The 25,523-nt window shown below is 36.6% G+C and overlaps 2 protein-coding genes across 2 annotated transcripts in view; one reads left to right on the forward strand and one right to left on the reverse strand.

Moving 5' to 3' along the window:
* Positions 1-3,379, forward strand: part of CCDC73 (coiled-coil domain containing 73) — a 104,856-nt gene extending 101,477 nt beyond the window's left edge. The window contains exon 17 of the mRNA XM_060159454.1: positions 3,144-3,379. Coding sequence (XP_060015437.1) covers positions 3,144-3,359 — 216 coding nt within the window. The 3' untranslated portion in view covers positions 3,360-3,379. The remainder of the gene's footprint in view (positions 1-3,143) is intronic.
* A 391-nt stretch (positions 3,380-3,770) lies between these two features.
* On the reverse strand, positions 3,771-20,441 carry EIF3M (eukaryotic translation initiation factor 3 subunit M). The gene is made up of 11 exons (XM_060159456.1): positions 20,301-20,441; positions 17,728-17,860; positions 16,781-16,919; positions 16,373-16,496; positions 16,125-16,219; positions 10,852-10,935; positions 9,625-9,724; positions 8,915-8,996; positions 5,255-5,398; positions 4,418-4,478; positions 3,771-3,964 (listed from the first exon to the last, which is right to left on the reverse strand). The coding sequence occupies exons 1-11, from the start codon at positions 20,340-20,342 to the stop codon at positions 3,844-3,846; spliced, it is 1,125 nt and encodes a 374-aa protein (XP_060015439.1). The 5' UTR covers positions 20,343-20,441; the 3' UTR covers positions 3,771-3,843.
* Positions 20,442-25,523: the final 5,082 nt, after the last annotated feature.

Genomic DNA, 25,523 nt, shown 5'->3' on the forward strand with positions numbered 1-25,523 from the left:
ATTTTCCAAACTCAGTAATTTTCCAAAGTCATTAGGAACACAGTCTGCAGTGGACTTTGACTAGGTATCTTGGCTCTTAGTTGCATGCTACATAACCTTCTCAATTTTCATAATATAAAAAATTTCTTCTCAAAATACTGGTGTATGTAAAACACTGTCTGTTTAGCTAAGTGATTATCACTAGGCATCACGCACTATGCTATGTATCATTGTCCCAGCTGAACCTTGATTACCAATTAACATCTAATGTGGGACAAATTTAAAAGCAGATCAACTCTTGCCTAGTCTACTGAAAATGCTTTGATCCCTGGATTAAACCAGGCCAATCTAGTCTCTTTATGATGCCTGTTTACTTGCTTACATACACTTTTCTAAAATCAGGGGCTGTTGAATGACAGCTGGAGGGCCAAACGCAGCCGACTGCTTTGCTTTGCCTGTAGTTCTGTGGCTGCTTTTGTATTGCAATGACGGAATCAAGCAGTTGAGACCACTTGGCTCACAAAGCCAAAAAAATTTACTCTGGCTTTTTACAGAAAAAGTTTGCCAACTTCTGTTCCAAATGAAAAGTGAATTTTATGAAGACTTATAGCCAGAAAGGGAATATAAGTTCTTTACATTTTTCAACGTATTTTTATGCATACTGTCCACATCAATCCTGTAAAATTCTGGGTAGTTATTATGAGCTAATCCACTTTTCCCCTACAGATCCAGAGCAAGATGAAGAGTGTTTTTTATTCTTAGAGCAGGGGTTAGGTTGGTAGCCTGCTGCAATCTTGATAATACCCAGGAATGATGGGAGAGAGGGGCCAGAGTAAGCAAAGAAAGCCACTTATTTTACACAGCCAGTGATATTAGGTTCATTTAAGTTAATTTTTTTTAACATCTTTATTGGAGTATAATTGCTTTACAATGGTGTGTTAGTTTCTGCTTTACAACAAAATAAATCAGTTATATATATATACATATGTTCCCATATCTCTTCCCTCTTGCGTCTCCTGCAGGCTTATAAACTTTAAAATTACATCTTCTTTCTCTCTACAGCCAATCCTTCCTGCCCCTCCCACCAAGTAGGTAAAGGGAAACAAACTAAAGCAGATATGTATAAATGTCTCCTTCCTTTTTCAAGATTAAAAGTCAAGGAATCAGGATTTTGGAAAATTAGGTGATTTGTACTTGATATCAAATGCACCAAAACGCTTCTAGCATTTTGTTGGCAAAGCAGGACCGTTATATAGATCATCAATCATTTTACTCCAAAATCAGTAGCAACCTACATTTAGATTTGGTCTATTTCTCTGTAACTATTCTCAGTAGTGCATGAAACTGACACACTGCCCATTGCACTTAGGAAGCAGGTTCTCAGTGTTGCATGGATGTCTAACATTCATTTTGGCCCTGTGAGCTACATGAAGTACGCTGAACACTTATATGCCAGATATTATGAGAAATATACATTTATGCGCATTTTTATCTATTATGTTACTCTTTACAATAACAGCATTTTCTAACTAAAAGAAGCTGATGAGAAAACTGAGGCCCACAAAAGTTAAACGACTTAAGGTCTCTTGGTGGTCCTGTGCTGATACTTTTTTCATCTGTTATTTCATAGGAACATAGGCAATCAGACAAATAAGAACCCAGCATTACCCTAAGGATCAGAGGCTAAGACTCTGAGGGGACTGGTGGCTGACTAGAATTCTCAGGAACCAAAGAGAGCAATCCAAAAGTTCCCTTTAGGAAACTGAGGTTAAATGTAAACATTTAAACTCATTTTAAAAATTATTACTATATAATCTCACTTTGACAACACAATGTTACAAATATGCCATTTTTACCAGACTGGAAAAGATTTTAATGTAAGGCAGTACTCAAAGATCTTCACAAAGACTTATGAACAAATGACATTCATTATAGCCTAATTTATAACAGTAAATGTTTTCCAACAACTTAAATGTATATTTAAGTATATTAATTAAATTATGGAACATGGAATATGATGGAGCCATGCTCTTTCTAGAGGGAAATGTTAAAAATGTTTTTAACCCAACATAGAAAATGATATAAATACGATACAAATTTTTTGAAAGTGTATATATATAGAGGAGTCCTGAATATTTACATCAAAATGTTTGATGGTGGCTGGAATCTTGGGAAATTTTAATCTAATTCTTATCCTATTCCATACCTCTAAAATGTATTCCCTTTCAACAGAGGATTTTATCTGAGAATCTGGTAAGTCCATAAAAGATTTTTTTCAAGAAATTAATTTTTGATGATAGGGATAAATTGGAAACAAATGTTAACAATAGCATAGTTAAATGATCATCCATAAGAAGTATTTTGCAGCCACTGATATTTGCTTATGAGAAACTTTAATGACCTAGGAAACAACTCACAGAGGGAAAAACCGAGATATAAAATTCTATAGAATGGTCAAATACACTAATAGAAAGACTAATAGCAGATACCAAAATGCTGACAGATCTCTCTGGATAGTGGATTACTAGTGATTTTTAGTTTCTTTACACTTCTATTTTCTAAATTTCCAGTAATTATTTTATAATCAGAAGAAACCTTAAAATGGAAAACTTATTTAACATGGTATTAGAAGTACGACCCAATGTGGTGCCTTGGAAACATGCCAGCTTCCAAACACCTCATTGCTCTTTCCTGTTTCTCCAACAATGGCGCTCTGAAGCGTAAGAGGAAACATGAAGTAAAAGGCAGTTTTTATATGGCAGTTTACTTCCGTTAGCATTTTAAATTTTCCCCTGGCTTTGATAGAAGTTACAAAACATAGACATGTTTGGGAAGGGAAGGGGAGTAGAGGACAAAACAGATTTTTATCTGCATTGTTTTAAATGTTTTCTTTCAATGTAAGCTTAAGACCTTTAAGGAAACGTTTGTGGTATTCCTAGAATACACTAGGGATCTTGAAGAGCTACTACATAAGCCTACAGATTCACATTTTATAGTTTTTTGGTGCCAAAATTACTAAGGTAGTTGTTGAAAATTAGCCAAGAAAACGGTAGCTTTTATCACATACTCATAATTGCAGAGGCTTAAGGATTTTCTTGAAACTTGATGATTGTTTAGAAAATGAGTAAAAATTTCAGTGGTAAAACAAGTTTGGTATTTCCTAGGTGAAAACAAAGCCTCTGAAATCGACCCTGCCACAAAGCCATTTTCAGGAAATCAAGATCAAAACCAGTGGTTTGGCTGTGTCTTCTACTGGTGAAGATGACTGGCAGAGCTTGGTAACAAATCAAATAAATGAAATTGAAAAGTTTCTAAGCTCCGAAAATGACAACCTACCTAAAAAAAGAAAAGCAGAAGAGATGGTAGGAAAAACGGATTAAAATAATGTTGATAAATGCTTTCAGTGGTGAACTGACTTAATTGAAATATTGATGTGGTTTAGACCAGAACACGACTGTTACATCTAAAACTTTATAGCTGTAGTCAGTTTTCCAACTTTTTCTGTGATGAAACTGTGTTACTGTTAACGTTTTCTCTCAGTAAATGCTTCATTTAAGATAGCGAAGATTGCAAGGTTTGATGTTAGCATTCAGTTTCCCTTAATTAAATGTGTCTTTCCTCCATATACTCTTTCATCAAAGCTCTTGCTGCACACTCCAAAACCCTTCCTTACAGAATACACTTATGTGTTATACAAAACAGACGTAGTGACCCTTTGTAATCTATTGCTTTGTACGCCCTGAAGATTGTGATTTCTTTTAAATTTGAGACAATAACTATCCAGACTATAGTCAGATTTCAGGCTATAATGTTTTACTATGATTTAGATTTTCCAAAAAGAACAAAATTATATAGCATAAAAATTCAGGTATCTGAAAGACTCAAAAGGCTGTTTTTCACTTTGTTCAAGTTTTGTTTCCAGGCATTAAGTGTGTCATAGAGTTGTTGCCATTGTTGTTTTCCAAATGTCCGATGTGTGCTATGACTGGAAAAATTAAAAACAAAGTTATTACTCAACCTTTTATCCTCTGGTATTTTTTTTTTTTTACAATATTACACACTTCTATCTAGTTAAAAGCAAGGTTAAATATACACAGAAGACATAATGTAGAGTTGTAAGAATGATTAGAAGCTTATTTTTTAAAAAACCTTTATTTGCCATACTGATCCTAAACCATCTATTTTCCTGAACTACATAAACCAGACACGGAAGTCATTAATATTCTAGCCAGTACTGAGCCATTAAATGAAATGTGCTGGAAAATAGGACTCTTTCATTAAATAAGCTAATCACATTCAGTCTGAACTTTAATAAAATTATGATAAATAGCAACTATTTAACTACAGTCAACTGCTAACACCACCTTGGTTCTCTAAACATCTAAGTGAAATAGAATAAATTGTTCTACAAAATGCTGCAAAGTATTAAGTGTCTTACCTGACAACTACTTTTCTCTGGGTTTGATCAATTTTGCAGTAGACCATTTTAGTTCTTACCGCTGAAAAAAAGATGTTTTACATGACATGTTATATGGAATATTCCCAAGGAAAACAGCCTAAGGTATGAAACTGTGACCAAGTAAATCATAATAAAACTTTACAGTTTTCCAACATTATTTTACAAACTGGCTCTTTGAATTTAATGACAAGCCCAGCAAGTAATGCAACCAAAAGGAAGGCCATGAATTTGTCCTCTGGTTGCTGCGCCTATCTATATTAAATATCACATACAGTTTTCATTAAGAATTCTGGCATTCTCTGAAATCACATGGGGGCGGGGGGGGGAAACGGGGCTAGTTTCTTAAGATATTATAATACATGTTATTAATCTTAAAAGTCCTAATTAACAGTTAAACCACTTTATAATGTAATTATTGAGGAAGAAGGTGCTATTTCTAGGCCAATCATAAAAAATTGGTAATGGTTAATATTTGCAGATCATTTACTATGTGCCAGGCACTGAGCTGAGTGCTTTACCTGCATTAATTCATTTAACCCTCACAACTGGAAGACCTAGTCTCAAACACAGGTCTAATACTAAAATCTAGGCTCTTAACCACTATGATATACTGCCTAAATGTCTTTGTTCTACATGACTTCAAGGAATAGACACACACCAAAAACCACATAGCTCTTTATATTCCACTGAACTTTCACTATGCTACAAATATAATCTTCTAATCTACTAAGCTCAGTTTCAAGATTAAAAATCTTATGTTTCATGGGGTAGGAAGAGAAATTCTAGGAAAAAACGAAAATGTTCCAATTGCCTTACCATCAATAACAAATGCTTCAACATCATCAGCTCCAATCTGAAGTTCTTGTTGCATTGTGTCAAAAGAAATTTCTTTATTTTCCACTGCCATTCCCATAAAAGTAAGTAGTCTCATTTTTGCCATATTCTGTTCATGTAGTAGGCCTGAGTAACACAGTAGTGAAGCCAGATGAATATCCATACTAATTACAGTCCTGCATGATTACAACTCTTGTGTAAAATTGTGGAAGTCACTGTGTTTGGGTACTTATACAGAGTAATTTTCACAAAGCTTATATTTACAAACCATAAACTAACCCCATAATTAAATTATGAAGCAGTTAAAATTATTTTTCTATAACTACATTTCTTTATTGCTTCAGTGCCACAGGTGATAGATTCAAAGTTAAGAATAAGCTATAAAATGGGATTTTTAGGCCCTGAGTTTTATACATTTTACATTTTTAATATTTATTTATATATTTTAGGAGATAAAGTATACAAAGTACATTTCGTAAGAACATTCTTATTTAATTGAATAAACTTACTTTTACTAATAGCTCTCCATTTAAACACAAGATTCCTTATCTACTTACTATTTGTTCTGTGTCTGAGTTACTGGCAAACATGGAATTTTAAAATATTTTAATATACATTCACTTATGAAAATATTCCATTTCCCTTTAGACCACTTTGGACTTAATACTTAAAAATCAAAACTGCAGAAGTGTATTTAACATTTATAGGTTTAAAATGGTTAGTACTAGATAAAATTAACAGTGATACCTGTTCTTTTTAAGGCAAAAGTAGAAAAACTGTACAAATAATCAAATTTTGCCTTATAATTTCTAATACAACATTCTGCTACAATTATTCAGATCACAAACAACTGTTAAACCTTAAAGGAACAATGAATTACCTAGTCCCGATCCTTTCACTTTAAAAAAAACAATAAAACTGAGTAAAGAGATTAAGTGATTTACTTTTTAATAACAAGGTGGCAGTACTAGGCCTAGAAAAGAAGTTCATTTATAAAATAAATAACTAGAAATACAAATACCTACAAATCCTGAATATCCAAATTACCTATTCCTAAATAGAAGCTGCATTATAACACAAACATACTTGACTTGATGCTATTTCTTAATTACAAAAACAAGTTTCTAAAGTTAATTTAGAAATACTTAACATGTTCCTTTTCTCTAAACTTGCAACTTCTGTAAACTCAGCAAATGACCAATCACGTACCCTCTAGTAATTAAGAGCCTCAAGTCTGTACTGTTAAAAAAGTTCTAAGCACATTTAAAATTTACAACATTTAGAATATTAGCAGAAGACTAGGGAAGCCCATTAATATAGGACATAATTGTTAATTAGCTGTAATTATGATGCAGGCTTTCTATTTGGCACAGTTTCAACAAAAACATGATCACCATAACTCAAATGAATGAGGTACCCAAGTAAGTACTGCTAACCAGGTTTAATGGAAATCTACAAGCATCAAAAAATCAATTAGTGCACATTAACCCTAATTAACAAATGCAAATTAGATGCTGATTAACTTTCCGAAGGAAGAAGGTAGCAACTGGATAACACCAGATTACATGTGGACATGTTAGGGCAATTCAGTTGACACAAGATACTGCTACTGTTGGCCCAAGTTGTCAGTGTTAATAAGTGTTCTGAGATAAACTGATGCCACCTGTGGAACCTAGACATTTGTAACCAGACTTTCAGCTGTAATAAATGTTTAATACATCTAAAAACCAAAAATAAACATTTAGTAAGATGTTTTCCCAGAAACATCTTTCACAAACAAATTTCCAATAAATGGTTGCTAATTTGCACAGATTGCGGGAAACAAAAGGCAAAATAGGGAATCTGATTTCTGGTTTGCACAGAAATTCTATTGTTTTTTCTATCACAGAGAATACTAAAGATTTTTCTCAATATTTGGCAATATAAGAAAATTCCTTAACATTACCAGTTCAATGGACATATTTAGTCCTCTTTTAATGAGATAAAATGATAGAAACTCCTAAAATTTTTAATATATAATTTAAAATACTCTTGAAATTAGATTTGTTTTACTGCTACGCCCTGTGCAGTGACAAGCTTACCGTAAATCAAAAAACTTAGAGGAATGAAGATTGTTTCTAGAATGAATTATGTAAAAACCATGATCTAACACGTAGAAACCTGCATTTAAAAACATTTCAAACTGATGTTTAAAGTAAAACAGAACCAAACTTAAAGCCTTTAGGACTCTTGTTCTCAAAATCAAACTACTATGCTAGTGAAGTCTGAGTTTAGACTTGTAGGAAGCTGTGCTTTGTTTCATGAAAGTAGAATATTACCTTCAAAGAGGAAGTCACAGTGTTCTGTGTCATATTTCAATTTTAAAGTTATAAAAAAATCTAATTTTATGGAAACATTTATTCATTACTAATATGTCAAAACCTTAATGCAGTAATAAAAAAATGTGCATCATTGAGCAATTTCTGCATTGTCACTGACCCCTGTCTTAAAATGCTGCAATATAGAAAACGTAATTTTAATGCATGCAATAGCTTATGAACCAGTGCTCCTTTGAAACAGTCAATTACACATCAATGGGGGAGTGTCAAAGTGTTAATTACTACTCCTTTTTCTTTGGTGCGTAAATAAAGAGGTTGCTGACATTAACATTCCATCACATAGCTTCATGCCAGGAAACAAATTAACTGGGACAGAATGTGGTTTTCTGGGTCTAGTGCACCTGGCAAAGCATTCAACACAAACACACTTGCATCTACTTTATCTTGGTGTATTTCAAACGCCTTATTATGTTCAGAATAATTCAATCTTCCCAATTCCAATGGCTGCACAAAATTTACAGGTGACAGGAATTAATGATTACCAAATTGAGGACTAATAGTATAATCAAAGTAGATTATAAATGTATTCTTTATCTACACTTCAACCAACCAGGAAAACTAAATTCAATTTTAATATGGAAAATATAACTAGTCTCTAATGTGTTCTGATTATTGCCCAGTAGAAAAACAAAGCACCTTAGCTTCAGTTGACTTCACTCTCAAAAAATGGGTAATTTTAGAACAATTTAAACCTGTTCAACTACAGATTTTCTAAGTTTTCCCTTTTTAATTTTAGCATGATAAAAACATGCTCCAGAAGGAAAATACTGAATATATACTATGCAGTTTGCTCAATGAGGATAAGATTCAATTCGGCAACATTTACTGAACTCTGTTGGTCTAGAAAGAAAGCTCCAAGATAAAAATCATAAACCTTAAACTTACTATGCTGTCTTCAACAAACTGTAGTTAGGAAAATTTCTCCTATCACACAAAATCACAACTCCATTTCTAACTCTATCTTCAGCTTCACGTAGATGTGCTTAGCAACACAGTATATATATATACTTCTATAATTTGTTAATGGGTGGGGGGAGAACCAAGTATAAAAGACTGTATTAGAGGGAAAAAAGCTATTTGCTACAAATGTGACTATGGCTTTTTAAAAGAAGTACCAAAAATGTAAATCACCGAGCATCTAAGGAATAAGATCTTTTACACCACTGGTTAGGGTAACCTACACATAAGGCCATGATCATATTTGCTGGATCTTTCATTCCTCTCTCTCTCTCTACCCCTCCAAAGAAAAATCCCCACAACTTACCAAGTGAATCAATGAAGTCTTTATTATTCTGATAAAACTTGACATATGATGCCAATTTAGCACTCACAAAAATGGTTAAAAGCTATACAGATAAACACAAAAAGACAAAGATACAATATTCAATATAGAATTAACATTTATACTCAAGATACTTTTAAGATATTGACTCCCAGCAACAAGACTCCACATTTCCTTCAAGCAGAAATTTCAATCTGTTTGATCAAATTACCATCTAAATTTGCTTTCATTAAAACTCATTTAGATGAAAGAATCAGTAAATACAGTGTCCTCTAAACGATCTACCCCAAAAGATGGTGGAAATGACAGTACAAATAGAAATAATCCAAAATGTATTTATAATTGCACTTGAAAAGTACATTCATCTGTTTTTTAAATATCAGATTTATCTTTCTAATTGGGGATAGCTGACACTATATACTAAGAAGAAATCTGTATTCTCTAATTTCATAATGGCCAGGCAAGTGAGATGAAGGAAAGGGAGGAAGAACAGGAGGCATGTGTTTGGTGGCTGGAGAAAAGCTGAATTCTAGTCCTAAATTTCAGTCTGTTCCTGATACAAAAATGAATATAGTTCTTCTCTTTCTAGATTTCTCTAAGAGTCATGTTCATTAATACAAAGAAGTAGAGTTACGGTTCAGTATGTTAGATTTAGGAGAAAATATTTTTAACATTAAAGATAAACTACTTACATCATGAATAAGCTCGCCTTCCAAAAACTTGACTGGTTTTAAAGTAAGAAGATGGTCAAAAAGAAATGCATTTGGGTCTTTCAATGCTCGCACAATACACCTTAATTGGAAAACAAAAACCCAAGCTCAGAGTCTTGAAATTCAGGTACTTTTCACTGCCTTTGCAGACTGCAAAAATATATTCAATTAAGTGAAATATCTATGAGTTCAATATACACTGCATTAAAAAAGCTACAAAACTGGGCTTAAAACAGGCCAATAAATCTATCAGTGATGTCCATTTTAATAAAATTACTCGTAGAGGGACTTCCGTGGTAGTCCAGTAGTTAAGAATCCACCTTCCAATGCAGGGGCTGCGGGTTTGATCCCCGGTCGGGGAACTAAGGTCCCACATGCTATGGGGCAACTAAGCCTGTGCCCTCAACTAGAGAGCCCGTGTGCCGCAAACTAGAGCCCACGTGCCACAACTGGTGAGAAGCCCATGCGCCCCAATGAAAGATCCCACATGCGGCAACAAAGATCCCATGTGCCACAAATAAGACCCGACGCAGCCAAAAATAAAATTAATTTAAAAATAGTTACCATAGACAAAAACAGCTGGAGAGAAAGCACCACCAAAGTAATCAAAGAATAAAACAGCACCAGTATTTTTTTACTGTTTATGCCAGACACTAAGGTAAGTGCTTTAACATGTATTACTTCATTTCATCCTCACAGCACCCTGAGAGACATATGGTATTATCATGCCCATTTTATCAAAGATGGAATAACCCTATAAAGAAGTTATCATAATTTCCATTTCATAGATTTAAAAAACTGACTCTATTCTTATTGCTACTAAATAGATCTAGGACTGTTTGAAGCAGTCATTCCCATTAGCAATGGGCTAATTTTTACAGAAAGCCACCAGCCTTTCCCCATCTACATACCTTAGTATTAAGGTAAAATCAACCCAAGATTAGGTTCTACTACTCAGGTTGGGAACCCCCACTGCAGCGATACCCCAAACAGCAAACACCATGTGGCTATTTCACATGCATTCTTTGGTTTCTTTCAATACCAAATCTTGAATTTTGGTATCTACATTAGAATCCTCATAGCGCACATGGTATCAAATGGCTTTGGATCACTGGTAGATGCAAACATGACTTCAGCTATATGACTGAACGGTGTAGCTCACCTCCACCCTGTTGACAGTCATCATTGGAACACTGTGTTTAACGTTACCTGTGGGCATCAACTCGAGCCTGGGAAGCATTGTCCTCCGTGTAACTTCCTAGCAATTCCACCATGACTTTTGATGCAGCATCACTAAAAAGAAATACAGCTTTAGGAATTTCACAGTATCATTACTGCTATCCATTCATTCAAAAATATTTACTAAGTGCCAGGTACTGTGTTGATGATACATATAATGGTGACCCAGAGACACAGTCCTCCACTATGGAAAAAGTCATGGAACTTTCCTTCTAGGAGGAAAGAGAGACGACTAAGGAAAAATAACAAGTAAGTGCCATAAAGGAAATAAATGGTGATGTAATAGAGTAACAAGAGCAGAGACAGGAAAGAGGAGGCTACTTTATATAGAATGAGCAAGGAAAGTCTCTCTGAGGAAATGACATGTAAGCTGAGATCTAAAGAATGTAAAATAATTGGCCATGAAACGTACTAGAGGTAGAAGGTGGGGGCTGGATGAGCTTCCAGGCAGAGAAGACCAGGTATAAAAGCCCTAGGTGAGGAACTTCGCTGGTGGTACAGTGATTAAGAATCCGCCTGCTAATGCAGGGGACACGGGTTCGAGCCCTGGTCCGGGAAGATCCCATATGCCGCAGAGCAACTAAGCCCGTGTGCCACAACTACTGAGCCCGCATGCCACAACTACTGAAGCCTGCGCACGTAGAGCCCGTGCTCCGCAATGAGAATCCACTGCAACGAGAAGCCCATGCACCGCAACGAAGAGTAGCCCCTGCTCGCCACAACTAGAGAAAGTCCGCGCACAGCAACGAAGACCCAACGCAGCCAAAAAAAAAAAAAAAAAAAAAAAAAAAGCCCTAGGTGAGAAAAAGGTTTTGTGTCTGAGAAACTGTTAGGATAGTACAGCTGAAGTTGAGCCAACACCAGATATTTAAATAACTCCACTAATGATATCCTTCCAATTGAATCATCCTTAGAATTATGTAGATGATCAATTTTAACTGCAGCAAAAAGTACAAAATAATTAAATGCATTCTCTCAATCTGAACTCTTTGTAAATGTTTATCTTCACCCTTCATTTCTTCCTTTAAACTGATGAATCTTCAGCCAGTTACAGAAAGCTTAACAGTTCCCCACCACCTTTTTTCGTTTTCTAAAAGCCCTTCTTTCCCCCCACATCTGGATTCAACCTGGGTAAAATCAGTAAGAGCTATACCATTTATTTTAAAAACTTAAATGATATTCTAAAACTCCCCCACAAAACCAGGATTCAATTAAATTATTATCTTGCACCACATGCAAGCATAGGCACAATTTCCAGTTTTAACAACCATAGTATACTTCAGTCTAATACATCTTATCAGTTAAAGAAATGTGAATTCACAAAGATCAGATAAAATGGTCCATTTAAAGTGCACAATATCCGACATATAATGAGGACTCAGAAGATATTACACAATTTGCACTCATCAACCACCAATATAAACAAAATCATGAAGGGGGCACCCATAAACGTAAGCATTCTTACTAAGAGGGCAAGGCAACTCTCAGAATTCTATTTAGAAGCAGAAACAAACCAACCAACAAAAAGCCAAACAACAACAACAAAACGACCATTTTCTGTGTACTAGACAAAAACCAAATCTTAAAATTTAAATCAGCAGCATGACAAATTTGAATGAGCATCCTTCCCTAGTTCCTTAAGTGTAGGTAGCATTCATCAACTCAGGGCCCATCACTACCAACAGGTTGGGAATACAATGGTTGACAGACAAGGTTCCTAGCCTTCACTGAGCCTAAAACCTCATAAACCTTTTAACCAAGCGTGTGAAGCGCCACGATAAAAGTACAGGGTGCTGTAAATATGGCAGGAGCATTTCAGGCAGAGAAAAGGAGTTGAGTGTAGTTCTAGACCAAACATAGGCAAACCTTCCATGAAGCACCAGACAATAATTATCTTAGGCTTTGCAGGCTATCTGGTTTCTGCTGCAACTCAAGTCTAGGCAAAAGCAACCACAGATGATACATAAATGATAAGTATGGGTGCATTCCAATAAAATTTTATGGACACTGAAATTTGCATTTCATATAATGGTCACAATTCAAAAAATATCCTCCTTCTTTTGATTTTTTTTGTCAACCACTTAAAAATGTAAATACCATTCTTAGCTTGTAGGCCACATAAAAACAGGTACCAGCCTCTGGTCCAGACTGGGAAAGAGCATGGGTGCTTTTGCAGCTGACACAGGTTCACTATGTCTAGGGTATGATATACCAAGAGGAAGGGTATAGGGTCGTGTGTATGTGAGAAAGAGGGAGAGAGGGGGAGAGAAATGGAGGGAGGGAATATCTATACAAAGAAAACAAAGTTTCTGTGGTTTGTCACTGCACCATACAAAAATGGCAAGAGGATTATTATCACATTCACCAAGCCCATGCTACTGCAATAAACAGGAGCCCATGTCAGAAAGGACTTATATGCCAAACTAAGAATTCTGTACTGTATGCTAAAGAAAATGTAAACCTACAGAATGATAGGCTGAAAGTTTTGTTTCACAAAACCGCTGTAGAGAGAATAAACAGAAGACCACTTCAACATGCCTTGCTTAGGAAAACAGAAACTAATTTAGAGGGAGAAAACGATAAATTCATTTTGGTCACATTGAGTTTGAGGCAACTATGGGCCACATCTAAGTAGAACCAGGTAGAAAGCAGTTGGACATAAGGGTCTGAAGCTCAGAAGAGAAGCCCGGGTTGAATGCCTCTGGGAAGGGCATACACTCTAGCTCCATAAACCACTTCATACTGCCTTAAGTCACTGCTTCTTACATCCACTGCTTTTGCAACATGTTCATTTTTCAGAAATATTCATTTAGCACTTATATACTAAGTACCTACTCGTGTCAGACACTGTTCTAATAATGAACAAAAAGTTCCTGCCCTTGGGAAACTTACATTCTAGAGGGGACTGACACATAATAAACATGAAAATATAGCATGTCAGTTAGTAATAAGTGTAGTGGGGCCGATAATAAAATAGGGATGAGGGGAAAAAAGCAATGTGACAGTAAGGGAATACTGTTATTTTTACAGATAGCTAGAGAAGGCCTTTCTGATGAGGTATAAATTGAGCAGATTCGAAGAAGGGAGGGAGCCACAAATGAGGTGTGAATGAAGCAAAGAATCTAGACAGGTGCCCCAAAAGCCAACTGAAGGAAGTGTTTCAAGAAGGAAAGAGTGATCACCTGTGACAAATGCTGCAGACACTTCCTAATATGTTAACATTAGGGTATGTCTAGGAGAGCACAAGATGGGTAATGATGTCTTATCTCAATTTCTCTGAGAATTAGCTTTGTAATTCTTTGTAATTACCTTAGTTATTTCCTTTTTACACAGAAAAGACTGAGGATCTACTAAACAGCAATTAGAGAAATCATCCAATGAGCAGTCATCAACTCTGATAAGCACTAGACATTCAAAGGGAAACAGTAACACTCATCATTTTAAATTACTGTACCAGAAAAAAGACTAACTTTTTATTTTATTTATTTATTTTTTTTGCGGTACGCGGGCCTCTCACTGTTGTGGCTTCTCCCGCTGCGGAGCACAGGCTCCGGACGTGCAGGCTCAGCGGCCATGGCTCACGGGCCCAGCCGCTCCGCGGCATGTGAGATCTTCCCGGACCGGGGCACGAACCCGTGTCCCCTGCATCGGCAGGTGGACTCTCAACCACTGCGCCACCAGGGAAGCGCAGACTAACTTTTTAAAGATGAGCTTGAAAAAATGAAAAGGATGATAGGAATAAAATATCCAATATTTACTGAGTGCTTTCTCAATAAGGAAACCACTATTTTAAGAACTTCATGTGTACATTAGCTTATTTAATCTTTTCAACAACCTTATGAGGTAAGTACTACTATTATATCCACTCTGAAGTTGGAAACTGAGGTACAGAGATTTATTTAGTGTCATATACAAGTAAGAAAGCCAAGGTTTGAAATCCCAGTAGTTTTATTCCACAGCCTGCACATTTATAGCATATGTTAAAATATGGACTCTTTCTCTAATAGCTTTTATGCCCTCCCCATTTGAGACTGTCCAATATAAGACTACCTACTCTTAACAGTTACTGACAACTGGCTAGAATGCTGCCACAAGTGTGCTAGCATGTAACAGACAGTAGCCACTGATACAAAATGAAATAGGCTATTAATGCAAGATTCCCTATTTAACTTCTTTTATAATAAAACGCTGCAACTTTCACAACAAAAATATAATTTCCTCCTGTATTGTTAAATGTAAATGATCTGCAAAAACTTTACATTACTTTAACATAACAGAAACATTAATCTTATTGATCGTCTCTAATATATTAAACACCCGAGCACTGAAAGCAACTATAAAAATTGTGCAATAAAACTAAACCGAAGGGCTTCCCTGGTGGTGCAGTGGTTGAGAGTCCGCCTGCCGATGCAGGGGACGCGGGTTCGTGCCCCGGTCCGGGAAGATCCCACATGCCGCGGAGCGGCTGGGCCTGTGAGCCATGGCCGCGAGCCTGCACATCTGGAGCCTGCGCTCCACAACGGGAGAGGCCACAACAGTGAGAGGCCCACGTACCGCAAAAAGTAATAATAATAAAGAAAAACTAAACTGAAGACTGATTACTCTTCCTAAAAGTTTTTAACCACTATGTGAAAAGAGAAATTAAAAAGCCAGGTCAAAATGGTAGGATTATCCTTCAACCCTAATTCTAAAAACTGGGCCAAATATATCATTTGGTAGCATCCATAAACTGGATGAAGAATAAATATTTTGGGCATGAAGTTTGCTGGGCTGAAGACAAGCGTTAGAAACTCAAGACCTTGCAAAAGCACAATTAAGTACCATTTAGTACAGTCTATTGCAAAATTTCATCTCAGGGGCACTGTTATATATATTAAGAGACTCTGACTATGACTGATAGACTCTCACCACCATTAAACAAAAGTGATAGCACTACCCTATACTAAGACATCAAAGCATCATTAAATAACTTAGTCTAATATTACACACAGCTTTGGGATTAACAGTTGTACCATTTTTAGAACAAAAGCAAGTTTTGCTTTTTAAAAAGTTTAAAGATGGGAAAGACTATTTTAAACTTTGCAGCTATCTTTAATTTAGTAGGTGAAATTTACAGAAAGAAATTTATAGCAACTCCTCAGAGAATGAAGTAGAGCAAAATCACTTATCCTACCTGTCCTTAAAAAAGTCTCAACTGCTTACATTGCCATTATGTTTTAAGTCAGTACATTAATTCTGAATACCTTTTCTTATAATCCACAAGTGCCTCATAAAGTAGCCTTAAAAGGGTGTGTTTTTTCTCAGTGGTGAGGTTCCAGTCAGAAATCCATTTTCTAACCTACAACGATATTGACAAAAAGGAGAAAATTTAGTGACACAGTGAACATATTTTCACAATTTAAAAGATAACATTTAGAAGACATATTTGCTTATTTGAGCTCTAAAACTATACTTCTTATAAGCAGAACAAGTATTTCACATGGTAACTCACTTGATCCAGCTCAGTTGGAATATACTGGATGGCCCCACAAGATGCTGCCACTTTAATGAGGCTGCAATATACTGTATATCTTACAGGAGTATTCTTATCCATCCCATGGAAAAGGTTGCTTAGCCTGGTTAACAAACAAATAATAAAACAATGATGGAGATCAGTAACTACGGTAACTAAATTGAGATTATATGTTCTGACAACAAACTTGAAAGGGATACTATTAAGAATGTCACATTACAAGGAGGGAAATGGTGCACAGGAGAGTTAAGTGACTTGTCCAAAGACACACCACCAATAAAAGTCACAGGTGACAGTCAAGTTCTAGAATTCTTGCTTTTAACCATTAAATGACAGTAACATGAAGAGCCCCTTGAAAAACTGGGCCTCTTCCAGTTCTTAACTTACAACTGCAGTCTCAGAGATGGGCGTTCACCTTCCCGAAATTTGACCAGTTTCTCACACAGGCTTTCAATCAGAGCTTCTTGCTTATCTGCTTCCAGGATCAACAGGAGGGATACCACACTGTTCATCACACTTTCAACATCTACACATGTATGGATGACACAACAGTGATATTATAATATTTAATGTATCTTGTTAAACATGTATTTCCAGTGTTTTAATACACCAAAGACCATTAAACATAAAACACTTAAAAGGTACTCTGGCTACTGTAAAGCAGTTCTAAAGAACACTTTTCCTTCAATGGTGTGCATTATACTAAAAAACACGGTGCACATGAATTCAAACTAAACCAGCTCTGTTGTATAGTTATCATTCAGAAAGCAACTCACACATTTTATTGAAGGATGAAGTTACTACCCAAGATTTGGTTTTCAACCAGTAAAACAGAAGACTGATTTACATGTCTATGTAGTATACAGTTTCAATTTTACTAGCAAGATACTAATTGTACACCAAGTTTAATCTCAAACCTTAACCAGAGATTTTAGGACTCCCAATTTTCAAAATTTCCCATTTTATCTCAATAAATAGGGAATCAGCCAAATAATTAAATCACCTTTTAGATTACCTGAAATTGTATTCCATCTCATATTAATCTAAACCTTATGAAAAGAAAAGATTCATTTTTTCCTTCAGTTCATTCTGAAATTACCAGTATTTACCATGTGCAATAACACTCAAAACACATGTAAAAAAGATGTTTTATCAAAATAGGCTTATTTCATGAGTAAAACAGATGAGAATAAACTGAAAGTGTGTGCAAAGATTAAAAACAACAGTGCTTAAAAGTTCTAAGGTCTAAAACAAACAAATATAATTCACATGAAAGTTTTAAAAGTAGGTCCTCTATGATTAGTAAATAATATTACAAAAAATTAAAGACAAACCTTTATCATCTTCCTTCAGACATACATCACAGGCTTCAATAATTTGAGCTAAATCTACATGAAGTCCACCTTCTGAGTTCTCTTCTGAAATTTCAGCTCCTTTAGATTTCAAATAAGCTCGAAGCTCCGCAGCCTGTTGAATCAAATAGGGTTGCTATAAAACTATAAAACGAACTATGAATCACAAATCACAAGATTTCAAACCATTCTGACGTATTTCTAAAAAAATAAAATGTAAACACAGCACTTAATGATAACTTTAAATTATGTTAAAGTGCCTCTCCCCCAGCTCATCCACCATCACAGCCCCACAGGTTTTCGTCAACAAGTGGCTACACAGACCCACTATAACCCACACTGATCACTGTCAAATTTCCCTCATATCACCTATATATCCTGCTGGACTTCCAGTATACAACAAAAACCTTTCTACTATAACACAAAGCTTTTTTTGGGAGGAGGAGTGGGGGAAGGGAATAACTGATCTGATTCCTTTTAAAGAAGTTTTATTGCTCTCAGGTCTACATAACACAATACTTTAAAAAGTTACAGACATTACCCTGGCAAGAAAGTAATCGTTCGTTAATTAAATGTTTGAGGACCTATCTAAGATAAGTGCTGTGGGAGACACAAAGATAAAAAGGTGATGCCTTTGAATGTCACCTTGAATAAAATGTTTCTATCAAATAGCATCTACGATGTAATTACTCTTTTAAAATGCATACCTGGATCAGAAAGCACTTTTGGATCTATAAAAACATAACTATAGTACTACATCCAGATATTTAAATATTTTCTACTCTAATGCATATATAATATTTAACAACTTATTCTTCTGAGGACTTGGTATTTATGGCAACCACACATGAATGCAAACAGTGTTTAAGACAATAAAATGAAGAACTGAAATGGAGATGTAGGGATACCATTAGTAAATATGTAGGCATCACATTTCTAAACCCACAAATATGTCTGGCTACCTAAGTGTATTAAAGCTGTTGCTCTGATGGTGCTATCATTTCAGGTAACACAGTAACTTCACATGAATTGGTATCATAAACAAGATTTCATAAAACAAACCTCACCATATCAGAGTGCACAAAAACGTCACTGCATATTTCTCTATGAAGGAAACATGGTATGGTTCCCCCCTACCCCACAAAGGCATCTGTTCAGTTTCTGCTTTGTACCCACAAAGCAAACTATTCAATCAACAGTTTATTGTTTTCATCTGTCATCCCTACTGGCCACAGGTGGTTATGGAGTGGTAAAAGCAAAGAAAAGGAAACAAGGACTCTGAAGGCCACTTAACTCTAATCAGAGAATATGATCAAAGTTTAACTCCCAAAGCAGTCATCTATTTACTGTGAAACAAGAACATTAGCATAACCTAACTAGAAATGACACTTTAAAACTAATATAATCAATGACAAGAACTTCCTGCATCTACAAACCCTCTTCTATGTTAGAAAAAAAAAAAAACCACTTTTTTTTCAGTCACCTAATAGCCAATTGCTGATAACGTGATTCCATTCCTACTCAGATAGGCCTTTTTTTCCTTCCACATCTTCTTTTCTAATTATGCTCAACTCATTCCCTAGCCTTTTTTCCCCCCATTTTTCTTTCCCCTTCTTCCTTTGCTCTTCAGGACTGAAGGTCTGCATTTCTACCAAGGGCGGGGGGGGAATCACATCTGCAATTCTAAAAGTTATCTTACACTAGTATTGATATTTTCTCTTCTATCGAAACCAAAATTTCCATGTTAGTGGAGTAGCAGAAAAATACAAAATGACAACCCTTAACGACTTCACAGAATAGTTTTCAGTTCTGCAAAATTAGAGAAAATCATTTCAAGTTTAGTTTAACTCCCACCAACTAAAGTTTAACTTTTGTTATGGGGAAAATGAGAAGCATGAGCCATGCAAACCAAAGAGCAAACCCCAAACAGAAAATTTAAAAATATTAAGATTGTTCACCAAATGTATGCCTCAAAGTATGAGGATGGAATTGACGTTATGCGTTCAGGTTACAGAACTCTCACTCTTGCTCAAGTAAGAATGTAAAATAGGGCCTACATATAAAATAGGCGTCACCTGTGCCCTTGTGGGCACAATAATAATATAGCCATTTTGATCTTTAGTACCAAATTATTTTTCCCTGAACTGCTTACGCCGTCTAAAGATTCGCCACCTCCCACTCCGGATGTGGCTGCATTTGGAGGACGGAAGCAGATACCCTCCGCAATGAGTCAAAAAGTACCGTGTCGACAGACAGCAGTGACTCCAGGCTGGAAGAGTCCCGACGCCGACCAGGAAGTCGGCCGTCAGGCCCCGGGTCCAGCACTGGGAGTGCTGGCTGCCGGGCAACCCCAGGCCTCCAGGAACGCGCGCCCCTGCCTCGCAGCCTCCGCACTCCGAGGTGTGGAGGACTGAACCGCGGCTCTCGGCTCCGGGGCGGGCTCCGCGGGGCGGCGTCCCGCTCGCCCGGCCCTGGCTCGGCCCCGACTCGGCCCTTCACACTTCTGAGCCTCCCTTACACCCCACCCTGGAGGCATCCGCCTTCCGGGAGCATACCTGATCTTCCTCGCTGATGTCGATGAACGCCGGGACGCTCATGGCGAAGGCTGGAGCACTTAGAACACTCGGCCCTCAAACCACGCCGACCGGAAAAAGGAGCTGGGCCGCGCGCCGGCGCCTCACAACCGCTTCCGGGTCAGCCTGCGCGGGTCTTGCGGGGCGGGGTCACCAGGACGGGCGAAGCCACGGAGACCAATCGCAGCGCGCGCTCTGTGGGGCGGGGCCGGGCGGAGGCGGAGGCGGAGGCGGAGGCGGAGGCGGAGGCGGAGGCGGAACGAGCCCTACAGGCTAACTTCCTGCGTGGGCTCTCGTCTCTTCTAACTCCGGTAGGTGGGGTGTGGTCTGTGTTCCGTATTATCGCCCCGCTTGCGCCTCACGGGGACCACCTACCCTTTTGAAATTTGGGTGCGATTTTTTTTCGAGTTATAATTTAGCCCACATTTCAGCCTTTATTGAGGGACTAGCTAGCAAGCAGGCAGTGCTCTCTACCCCGGGAACAGCAGTAGTTTTCAAAATAAGCTCCCCCACGTGCAGCTTACATTCCATTGGGGGCACACAGAACACAAACAGTACAAAGTAATTAGAAACGCAGCCCTGAATAGTGTAGTGTTTTACAGCACAGACTCCAGAATCGAATTTCTTGGGGTGGAATCCCTGCTGCACCTTTTGATGGATGTGTGATTTGGGGCAGTTGCTTAACCGCTGCTTTCCAGCTTCTTCTGGAAAAATTAGATCAAGTACTTAACTCATAGTGTTGTTCTGAGGATTAAGTAAATTAATATATAAAGCAATTAAAACACGGTGAGCTCTAGATGTATTAGCTGTTATTCAGTAGTTACGTTAACTAGCACCAGTAAAACAACAGAGAAAGGGGTGGTGTGTGTATGAGTGTGCGTGCATGCCATTTTAGATAGAGTAAGCAAAGAAAATGGCTCACATGTCATTGAGAAGTGAAGGAAATGAGGAAAGTACCAATGGAGAAATCTGCAGGAGAGCTTTTCATGCAGAAGACAGCAAGGAAAGGACTCGAGGCAGGTGCAAGGAAGCCTGTAGGCTGGATTTGAGGAGGAGAGGAATAGATGAGATAGCCATGGCCAGATCATTGTCTTGTAGGCTATAATAAAAAATTTGGTTTTGACTTTAACAAGCCTCTAACAGGTTTTGAGCAGAGGAGTGAGGAGGTCAAACAACTTTTTTTGTAAAGGATCACTCTGGCAGGTGTGTTGCAAAATGATATAAGTTGAGCAAGGGCCCAAGTAGGGAAACTGGTTAGAAAGCTATTACAGAGACAGAGCAAGAGAAGATGGTGGAGTGGTGGTGAGAAATTGATTGAATTCTCGATGGTAAAACTGATAAGATTTACTGACAGATCAGGTAAGGGGAGTGAGAGAAAGAGGAACTCAAGGGGATTCCAAAGTTTGGCCTGAATTCAAGCCAACGCCTTCTAACATTCTGGGGCAGACTGTCTACTTGCAGTAATTGCAAGCTTGCTTCTTATTTGAAAAAGCAAGAAAAACAACTTGGAGGCCTTGATACTCACCCAAGATGGGTATTGTTTAGGTAATTAGGGAAAATTAAGTTTAAAAAGAAATGGGAAACTCAATAGTAAGAAAGAGAACAACCCAGTTTTAATGCAAATCAAAAACATGATAAGATACCATTACACACTTACCACAAAAACTAATTTAAAGAAAACAATACCAAGTCCTAATAAGGATGTGGAGCAACTGGAACTCTTGATAAATTGCTGGTAGGAATGCAAAATGGTAATAGTAATCAAGATAGTGTGATATTGACATCAAGGTAGACAATTAGATCAAAGGAAGAGAAAAGAGAGCTCAGAAATAGACTTACACGTGGTCAATTGATTTTTGCCTAAGATACAAAGGCAGTTTAATCTTTTAAACAAATGGTGCTGGAACAATTGTATATTCATATTTGACAAAAATGAAACTGAATCCATACTTTTACCATATGGAAAAATGAACTTAAAATGAATCTTAGACCTAAATATAAAATCTAAAACTGTTAATTAAACTTTTAGGAGAAAACACGGAAGAAAATTTTTGTGACCTTGGGTTTGTGACCAAAGATTTTTTAGATACATCTCTGAAGGACATGATCCATGAATGAAAAGAAATTGGCAAATCGGACTTCATCAAAATTAAGAACTTCTGCTCTCTGAAAGACACTTAAGAGAATGAAAAGACAAGCCACAGACTAGGAGAAAACATTGGCAAATTACACATCTGGTATGGACTTGTATCCAGAATATATAAAGCACTTTCAAAACTCAATAAGAAGGGAATTCCCTGGTGGCCTAGTGGTTAGGATTCCAGTCTTTCTCTACAGTGGCCCTGGGTTCAATCCCTGGTCCCCTGGTTGGGGAACTGAGATCCTGCAAGCCGCACAGCCCAGCCAAAAAAAGAAAAACAACCCACAGGTGAATGGATAAACAAATTGTTATATATTCACATAATGGAATACTGCTGTGCAATAAAAAAGGATGAACTATTGATACATGTAACAATATGGATGAATCAAAATAATTTGTTGTGTGAAAGAAGCCAGACATACTGTATGATTCCACTTATATAAATCTCTAGAAGATACAAACTAATCTTAAGTGGCAACACTATAGATTGTCATTGCCTGGATGAGGGGGACTAATATTCATTTAAAAATAACATCTCAGATCTAATTGGTTTTTAAATGAGTCAAAAAATTTTAGCTCTATTTTGTTAAAATAAGTGTTCTGTGGACTTTTGTTTTCCTTTTTAAAGGAGACAAATCTCCCTTAACTTAGACAAGTGGTATAAGAAATATTGTCCATTCTTCTATATATAGCATGTTCCATATGTTCCCAATGTTTCAGATAAAAAAGTTTGGAGCCAATTGAAGAAATCTGGAGCCAGTTGAAATTTGAGCTGGCCAATTTTAACTTGATCCTATGCCCAAAATAAAATACAGGTCAACTGGTGTGTTAAAGGCAATAAAATAAGAGTTGTCGTTTATACTGTCACAATAGCAACCTGTTATTATTGTATCATATTCTTAGTTTCTTAAAAATATATCTAGGCACTTTCAAAAAATGAATTAGTACCAAGATGTTGAACAGGTCCTCTATCTTCTGAAAGAATATCTCTAGCTGATTTTTTTAACCTGAAAAATACAGCTAAATATTTATAGTTTTTCTTTACTGTTTATTTTATCTGCTTTCCCTCTAGTAATATCTCCTTGTTCTTTCTGATGAAAAATTCTGGAAAACCTGGATTTAGCTCTATTTTTAATTGTCTTATGTGAAAGGACCATATTAATATATTCACCTGAAATTTTATCATTGGACAAAAACTACATTGTTTTGCAAGAAGAATGCATTGCATGATATTGATATCCAAAATTTGTCTTCAAGTATATATCAAGTATCTCAAAACTATAGAATTATTCATCTGATAAATAAAAGTATATTTTTCTACTAAAATAGTACATGTAGTTGATTACCTAAATAGTAATGCTATATTTTAAAGGGTAACCCGTTCGAAATGGGCATTATTTATAATACTTAATCATCGTCCTTTTACTGAATCAATATCCTGGGAGCTTTGAGAAGGCAGGAATGTGTTCATTATTTCATTCCTTTGCTTATGGAAGTGGCTGATACGAGGAAGGAGTAATAAATATTTGTTATATTAGTGAATTATATCATAAAAGTTAACTAAATTGACATATATTTGATATGTCAGATATAAAGCAATGATATCCGATCATTGCTTTAAATTTTGAATGAAAAATAGATGATTACAACATTCTAGAAAGACATGGAAAAGAGTGGGGGAAAAAAGTGTGGCACAGACTGCTGCCACTTGTCAGTCTGCTATCCATCCTCTTATTCCTTAGTAGCAAGTCCTCCCTATAGTGTAGATGAACCCTTCCATGCAACTAAATGAATGAACCCTTCCATGCAATGAACCCTTCCATGCAACTAAATTTATCAGCCTTATTATGGCTGGGGTAGCCAATGAGATGTAAATGGAAATATTGGGAGGAGCTTCTGGGAAAGCTCTATAAAAGCAGCAGACCCAGCCTCTTTTGTCCTTTTCTCTTTCTCTTTCTTGCTGCCTAAGAACACATGTACTTGATGGTGGGAGTTGCAGTAACCAAACTAAAACCAAGATGTGGCCTTAAAGGTAGAAGCCAAGATAATGGAAAGGAAAGATGGAAGAGCCTATATCCCTGATGACATCAGGAAGATGCAGTAACAGGCCATGACTGCCTGCCTCTTGACTTGTTTTACATAAGAAAAAAATAAACCTCCATCTCATTTAATCTACCATTATATAGGATTTCTCTCATATACAACTGAATCTAATCCTGATTGACACAGAGAGAAAAGTTTGAAATCTAAAGTCATAATTTTGTAAATAAAAAGTTTATGTAAATGTAAGTCAACAACTTTTTGTAATGTGTGTTTATGGTGGGAATCTTGGAATCTCTCTTAGTGCTGTTGTGGTATAACACTGAATTTACAAAGCAACCATCATCTTAGGGTCTCAGAGATTTATAACTAATAATTAAATTTTATACTAGTGATACAACATGATTATAGTGACTTTACAGGTGAAACAACTAATGTTTAAGCCAGTTAATTGGTGGCTTACTGAAATATATTGCACCTGAGCTGTAGATTCAGCACTGGAACTAATACAGTGCTTTAAATCTCAAACACTTTGACCATTAGAAAACATTAATCTTCCCAATTAACTTCCCCAAATTCATAAGGTTAACTTCTGCACATGACATAGCCGATTATTGAAACATTCACAAATCTGTTGAATCCAAAGAAGACACATTCATCATTTATGTTTTTAAAATGATTTCAGAAAGACATGTCTATACCAGAGGGAAAATCTTACTGCGCTAGTCAAGAGGCGTACCAACTGCAAACCATGTGAATGCAATAGTAGTTTTATGAGCTAATAATTTTTACATTTTTGGAAAAAAACATGATTTTTAGCTCCTATATGAGCTGCACTAACCACAATCCTGTGAGGTATTATTAGTTTTACAATTTTATTGAAAGATGAAGCAACAGAGGCTCAGAGGAGTTAGGCAGCTTTGCCAGCCTGAGACACAGAGCATCAGTCAGCATGGATTCCTATCCAGGTCTGTGTCACTTGAAAGCTGCTGCTCTTGTCTCCTTTTTTGTTGCTTGGTAATGAT

Source organism: Lagenorhynchus albirostris, chromosome 9 (genome assembly GCF_949774975.1).
Source record: "Lagenorhynchus albirostris chromosome 9, mLagAlb1.1, whole genome shotgun sequence".
Lineage (NCBI taxonomy): Eukaryota > Metazoa > Chordata > Mammalia > Artiodactyla > Delphinidae > Lagenorhynchus > Lagenorhynchus albirostris.

Bases quoted from the DNA above. Each gene is read 5' to 3' on its own strand.
- EIF3M (XM_060159456.1), bottom strand. From the start codon at position 20,342: ATGAGCGTCCCGGCGTTCATCGACATCAGCGAGGAAGATCAG. The intron at 16,497-16,780 runs GTAAGTTAAGAA...TTTGTTAACCAG, and splicing joins CCATCTCTGAGACTGCAGTT to GCTAAGCAACCTTTTCCATG. The intron at 8,997-9,624 runs GTAAGTAGTTTA...TTATCTGTATAG, and splicing joins AAGGCGAGCTTATTCATGAT to CTTTTAACCATTTTTGTGAG.